Genomic DNA, 7,377 nt, shown 5'->3' with positions numbered 1-7,377 from the left:
TCTTCTAGATTCACAACCTCCATAATATCTTTTCCTTTAATACTGAATCTCAAAATCTTCTTAATTTCTGAACTAGTCTCACTAACCTTTCTATCCAAAGGAACCAAAGCATTAAAACGTGATATCATATTTTCCTCCTCTGGATTTTTAGCTCATTGCTTTTGGGAATCTCTTGTTTTTTTGCCTTGATCTTCTCTCAACCAGCATCCAAGGTTTGTATGCCTCTTCCTATTTCACCATGCTGGATTTCGTCGACGATGTACCAGATGTCGCCATTCTTTTTCCAGTTTAGGACATGACCATGACGACCTTTCGACACAATTCTTTCACATGGCCGTATCATCCACAAAGATTCATACTCAATAAGTTGGGTTGTGCCATTAATCAAAACTTGAGAGGTCAAAGGTTTGTCCAAATTAACATACACCGCCATACAAGCAAATCGACTATTTGTTCTACTATTAGTGTTATAATCTAATTTAACAACCTTCCCCACCATGTCTTCAATTTCCTCAATTATCCTTCACTTGTACATGTATCCTCGAAGACCCGATAGTCGAATCCAGGTAACCACAATATTCGGGTAAAGCTGCGATGAACTGAAATCTACGATCCAGGGTTGCATTGTCAAGTATTGCCCATACATGACCCAAGGTCCATAAGATAACACATTCTCATAATCTTCTTTGTTTTGAAACTTTGCCAAGAAATAGCCATTCTCGATATCCATTAGTTAAAACGACATGGAAGGCCGCCAGAGGCTATATGTCTTATTTTGGAGAGTAGCATACCCGATGTTCCACCCCAATAGTTTAAGAACCAGCATAGTATCCATGTTTTTGACCAAAAGTTGATACACCTTATCCAAGAACTCGATCGAGGGGATTAGCCGACCTTGTGACATCCCTTTCCAAAAATTTGAAATCATCATCATCCTCAAGTCTAGAGGTTCTAGCCGACCTCCTTGATCCAATAAGGCCTTTCCCCATTAACCTATTTTTCCAAGACAGCATCGGTTCATGTGGCAATTCCACAACCATATCCATGTCCGCGTTTGCATTATTATCCTTAAATCGCTCTTTCTTAATGTTTCGATCTTCAATAGAACGCGACTTACTGCCATTACTGTCAGAGAGAGAATTTGCCATTGAAGTTTAGCCTTTTGGTCAAAATGGATTATTCATTGTAATATTTTAATCTAATGATTATATCATTAAAATATTAATTATATAAAATTATTTTAAATTAACTCGGATATATTAACATTATTAAGATTTAGAACGTGGAACACTCCAAAATAGTAATTTAATAATTGCTTGGCCCATTTTGATTGATAGCGAGCTGGTCTGGACTTTCAGGTTTCATGTCAAGTGGTATTTATTAATTAATGAACAATCACCGAAGCCGAGCAAAGCAAAGCAAAGCAAAGCGGAGAAAAAGTGTGTTCTGCAATGGCGGGCGTTATAGGATTCGTGGGGTTGGACCAGTTGAGCTTGGACATGGCTGCTTCGCTTCTTCGCGCTGGCTACAAAGTCCAAGCTTTTGAGGTTCCAAATCTTTCACTTTTTCCTTTTCAAGATATTGCCAGTTGACTATTGCTAAACTTAATTGATTTTTAAGATCTCAGTTTGGTTCTTGATGAAAGCGTATTTGTAATCCAAATCGGAATATTTAGTTAATTCAGTTGCAGTGGCAGCTGTTCCTTAAGACTTCACATTTAAGAACTGGAATGATGTTTTGTTATTTAATCCGTTTTGGAATTTTGATACAGATGGGTACTTGAAAATTTTATTGCATATTCAAGTGCTTAAATTCATGTTATACCAATAGTTTCAATAGGCAGACCTGAAATTTGGCTAACATAAAGCTGCAATGTCTGAATTTTGTATCTTTGACATTCAATTCTAAGCTCCTCGGTACTTTGGGTGAATGTCGTATGCGGAAATGCAACGCCACGGGAAAATTCAATTTTTTCTAGGTTTCTTAACATATATGGAGGGTTAGTCGTCCTAACCATCTAATTTAATGTGTTAGATACCTATACTTAAAGAAAAGTGAAGACTTGGAGCAATAGAATTTGAGTTATTTTGTTTTTTTGCCTTACCGATTATCAAGTCAAATTTTGAGATTCCAAATATCATTGTTCATCTTGACATTTAAGTTTATTTGACTTTAGTGTTTAGTCCAGTGTGGCTTTCCTTTGATGGTGAAGATTCGATTATTCCTCGATCATGGCTGAAAATTCCTTTAATGCTCTTCTATTGTAGTTGTAGGATGATGATACTGAATTGTGAAAAACTACATCTACGAGTTTGCATTTGTAACCCAACCAGCCACATTATAAGCCGGATTTCATGAACTGAAAGTTTCTACTTTCTAGAAATAAGTTATCTACACTTCATCATATTAGCTTCAGTGTTGTTAAATATACATGAGGAACCAAGTGCAATATTATATTTCTATGAAACATTGCTCAAGGTCAATTGTGGAAGAATTTTACCCAACTTTTAACTGTAACATTTCAGCAATTAGCTACTACTTAAAGATATTCCATCTTTATCATGAGTTTCGCAAGTACAGTATCTTTCTTTTCATAATTCTCTGCAGTTCATACATTTTTTAGATTTTTATTGCTCAACATCAGAACAACCTTGCGATTTGAAATTGATTTTGAGAGCTTTTTTAATTTCTGTTGCGCTGCAACATTCTATCTGCAGGTCCAAAATCTTTTGATGAACGAGTTTTTGAAGCTAGGGGGCACTGAATGCTTCAGCCTTAGGGAGGCAGGGAAAGGTAATATAATATTGAGCATTTCTTTTTGCTGTTATTGTTGTTATTATGTTTATTATTAAGGGTTGGGGGGGGGGATCGTATGCAGCTTTTTGTTCAAGGAGCTACTTGCATCTATATTTGAGCCAAACTTACAACTTTACAATAATGTTTGTGTTCAACTGTTTCAACCATGCATTTACAACTTTACAATAAGTTGGTTTTCATTTTTCAATGAGGGAATTTCATGAGCCAAGTAATTGATCTTGATATATTTGAGGTGTAAAAAGAACAAAAATGTGCTTTCTTTTTGAAGAATGATAGACAAATGTATGTTCTCAACTAATTGGGAAATGAAATAATATAAAAAAAAAATATTGTTTCCACTGTAATGACTAAAAACTGAGGGTCTTGGGTAAGTTAAAGTAATATATAAAATTAATGTTTTTTCGACTGTAATGGCTAACAAGTGAGGGTCTTGGTTAGTATGCTACTATAGAAGATGAGTTGTTTTATCTCAGAATATTCTAATACCCAGACAATTCATTTCATAGGGGGTTGGCAATCTTCTAGTGCTAAGATAAGATGATGGCCATTGCCATTTAATTTCTGAGTAGAAAGAGGCCTCTGAATTGTTTATAAATGCAGTGTATTTCTGGCTGATATTCAGCAACTAAATGAAGGGTAAAACTGAAAATTGTACAATTATTATCAGCAAACCCATAGGTGGAAGGTTTATAGTTGCATTGTGTCTTACATGCAAGACAGGAACCTTGATTACCATGTGAGGTTGCAATAATTTATTTACTGACCTTTTCCAACTAAGGCGGTGCCATATCTGTTTCCGGAAATGTTAGGGACTAGAGATCCCGAAACAGTTTTCAGGGAAGACTACTTGGACCTCTTGATCAGAATGAGCCCCGCCTTGGAGCTTGCTCTGATGTGATTGGTACAGGGTGATATCCACTTATTTAGGAGGCATATGCAATTACACAAGGATATTTTGAAAAGACGTATTAGTTTGTGTGTTCGGGTTTTCAATTATTATCAATTTTCTTAAATCTTAAGAAAAAGTATATAATCCCTCCAATTTTATTTAAACACTATATAATAAGTTGGTGGTCAACCCTCTGATCCTTTTTTCTTTCTTTATCTTATGCAGGTGTTGCTGCTTTAATTGTCTTAATATCTCACGTGGATCAAATAAACGATATAATTTTTGGTCATGATAGTGCTTTGAAAGGTCTTTATGTAGCTTCTTTGTTTATGTCAAAAATATTTTTTGCTCACACTGCTGTTAGGTAGATTTTACATCTTTATGAATTTTCAGGATTACAGAAAGATACAGTCATTATTCTTCATTCGACCATATTGTCATCACACATCCAGAATTTGGAGAAGAATCTCAGAGGTAGTTGTGGTTTTAATATTTGTGGATTGGTGTGATAACACATTCATAGGGAATACTATTTTCTGTTCTGCATTTGTTTCTCAAAAACACATGGTTGCCGATACCAGTATGCTGCTTCTTTGCTTGCTTGATCAGAAACCAACGGAAGTATTCCAGCATACATGTTCTAATAACAATGAATCTATGACCTCCAAATGTCTTCTTTTTTTTCCCTTCAATTGTAAAAAAAATCCTAGTTATTTCAAGAGGCATAGGTCACCATTAGCTTGTTTTATTTAGACTAAAATGGCTTGTTTGATCTCTAATTCCTTGAAGGAGAATCACATATGATTTAACTTTGATGAAGCCCTTTCTTTCTCTGACATCATCTACTCTTAGAGTTTAAAGGTACTATGGTGTGAGGACATTTTAGGATGTTTCACAATCAATTTGGTTTTTAGTTTCTTGTTTATTCAGCCTGAAGTAGTTGATCATCAATTTTAAATATTTCTCTGTTTTTTCTCTTAATCTTTCTTATTGGTCTATTTTCCCTTCTACCCTAGCTAATAAGCAGTTCTTTTCTTGTCCTGTCATTTCTGATAGAGGATGGACTGACAACTTCAGTAGTAGATGCATATGTCTTTAAGGCAACATCAGAGCTCTTAAATGGAAAAATTATGGTAATATTATATATAAACCTTTATTTTCTTTCCCTTTTCTGGCTTAGCTCTAAAATTATTGGGCCAATCTCCGGGTTATATTTTGTTTACTTAGTTATCATTTTCTTTTCCCATGTATCTTTTGGGAATTTGGAAGAAGGATATAGGAAAGGGTATACTTCAATCTAGCCTTGGCATCCTATCACATGGGGTATTTTATTCTTGTCCTCTGCTGAAGTTCTAAATAATTTCTTTTAAAATGTTTTTAGGTTATCTCCTCAGGAAGGTCTGATGCCATTTCTAAGGCTTACCCTTTTCTCTCTGGTATTGATCATTTTGCAAAGTAATAAGCTATAGATGAGTTCTACACCTGTATATTTATGCTCTTAAAAGATGTTGATTATACATGTCTCTGAGCTTTTTTTCTTTTTCTTTTTTATTGCAGCAATGTCCGAAAAGCTTTACACTTTTGAAGGCGAAACTGGAGCTGGAAGGTATTCTTTCATCTTGACCTGCTGTCCAAAGTTCTGCAAATTTTTCTATAAGATCAATGACATCAGTGACATGCTAATTAAGTTCCACAATATTTGACTGTTTCATCAATCCGTCACTTAAAAATGAAATTACTTTTAAAAACAGTAAATACTTTCTGTTGGTCTTCAAATTCCTAAATGTGCTTTTGGCTCCTAAGTTTCTTAGTTCCTGACTGTTTCAGCAAAACTAAACTGGTCACTGAGCTGCTTGAGGGCATTCATCTTATTGCTGCCGTAGAAGCTATATCACTTGGTGTTAAAGCTGGGATCCATCCATGGATAATCTATGACATCATTTCAAATGCTGCTGGAAATTCTTGGTGATTTATGCCTCTATTTACTCTTTATAAGTGTTCTAGAATAGTTGATGGCTTGTTATGTTTGCTTTGGGTTCTTGATGACTGCTTTCAGATTGAAAAAAGTTAAACCCCATATGGTGCATACCCTATACTAGCATATATCATACATAATATTAGAAATGAAAGATTTCTTATACTTGATTAATTGAGCTAAAATGGTTCCCTTGTTATGCTCAGAGGATATGTAGTAGGTATGAAACTTTAAGGCATGCATATAAGGCTTGGAAATGGTTATCGGAGCTCTTTGTTTATGTTGCTGGCTTAGTCTTTCCAATGGCATGTAATTTACTCTTTTCTATAACTTAGTTGTACTAGAGCTGAAAGATCCTAAGGGAACCGTGACTTGTTCTATGATCTGTATTGTTGAGATAAGTATAGATTTAGGGTGTGCTTGGTGGGGTGAGAAAGTGAAATGATGGATAGAGGGTGTTAAAGTGGAAAGAAAATGGATTTTGAGAATGATTGGTAGGAAAGATTATCATTTTCCGAACGTATTAACAAAAACTAACCACTGCAAATTGGAGAGAAAGATGAAAGAAAATGGGCATAGTGTGAGTCAAGTATGTATAGTTACAAGATTATCCATAATTTTCTTAACTTTTATTTTATTTTTATCTTAACTTACGAAAAGTAATAGTAAATAAATGTGTTTTTTTTTCTTCTAAATTTCCCCTTCATTTCATTTTTCAATCATACCTAGCAATTGGTGGAAAGAAACTTATTTTTTCTTTCCAATTTTCCATCTTTCCTACTAAAAACACTATATAAGGAAAAATATGTATATCTTTCTTTACATTTTTCTATCTTTCTATTATTCTATCCACTCAACCAAACAAAGCCTTATTTTTGGTTAGTCTAGTATAATAGCATATGAAGTGACTGCTTTAAGTTTTATATATGATGAAATTAGAGATGAATACTCTAACTTATTGAGGAAAAACTCTCTCAAAGTATGTATTTCTTAGAAATATATACAACTATATATATATATGAAAATTGAATAAATTTAAGGAAAGAATATCTCTTAATTAGAATCTCTAAAAATCAGTTGTAATCTCTAAAAATACTAATTAATGCTATCAAATAATCAAAAGATTCTCAACACTCCCTCAAATTGGTGCATAGATGTCTCGCATGTTTAGCTTGCAAAGAAGATTATGATAAGTCTTATAGTTGAGCCATTTAGTAAAAACATGCGCCAACTGTTTTTCGGATGCTAGATAAGATAGACTTAAGGCATCATTGGCTACTTTTTCCTTTATAAATTGACGGTCTATTTCGATGTGCTTGGTTTTATCGTGTTGTACTGGATTTTGAGCTATGCTAATGGCCGTTTTGTTGTCACAGTACAGGTTGATCCATTTTCTTTCAACAACTTTAGCTCTTCCAATACCTTTTGCAGCTATAAAAGCTCACAAACACCTTGAGCCATGGTCCTATATTCAGCCTCTGCACTTGGTTGAGCTTGTTTCTTGCTCCTTCAAGTGACTAAGTTTCCTCCCATAAGAGTACAATAACCCGTGGTAGACCTTTTGTCATCAAGAGAGCCAACCCAATCTGCATTTGTAAATGCTTCTATCTTGAGATGACTATTTTTTTGAGAAAAGAATACCTTTTCCCGGTGCAGACTTCAAATAGCACAAAATTTGCAATACTGCTTGTATATG

At 34.4% G+C, this 7,377-nt stretch overlaps 1 protein-coding gene across 2 annotated transcripts in view; it reads left to right on the top strand.

Moving 5' to 3' along the window:
• The first annotated feature begins 1,282 nt into the window (after positions 1-1,282).
• Positions 1,283-7,377, top strand: part of LOC107908489 (uncharacterized) — a 44,547-nt gene continuing 38,452 nt past the window's right edge. Inside the window, exons 1-8 of one of the 2 annotated variants that reach the window (XM_016835665.2) lie at positions 1,283-1,547; positions 2,718-2,793; positions 3,932-4,012; positions 4,100-4,180; positions 4,763-4,839; positions 5,088-5,142; positions 5,264-5,312; positions 5,534-5,671. In XM_016835665.2, the coding sequence (XP_016691154.2) occupies positions 1,452-1,547; positions 2,718-2,793; positions 3,932-4,012; positions 4,100-4,180; positions 4,763-4,839; positions 5,088-5,142; positions 5,264-5,312; positions 5,534-5,671 (653 nt within the window). In that variant the 5' untranslated portion in view covers positions 1,283-1,451. The remainder of the gene's footprint in view (positions 1,548-2,717; positions 2,794-3,931; positions 4,013-4,099; positions 4,181-4,762; positions 4,840-5,087; positions 5,143-5,263; positions 5,313-5,533; positions 5,672-7,377) is intronic. The other variant, XM_016835666.2, reaches the window with a different exon arrangement.

Source organism: Gossypium hirsutum, chromosome D02, assembly GCF_007990345.1.
Source record: "Gossypium hirsutum isolate 1008001.06 chromosome D02, Gossypium_hirsutum_v2.1, whole genome shotgun sequence".
NCBI lineage: Eukaryota > Viridiplantae > Streptophyta > Magnoliopsida > Malvales > Malvaceae > Gossypium > Gossypium hirsutum.
The sequence above is the reverse complement of the archived record's forward strand: the minus strand, read 5'-3'. Positions and strand labels throughout refer to the sequence as shown.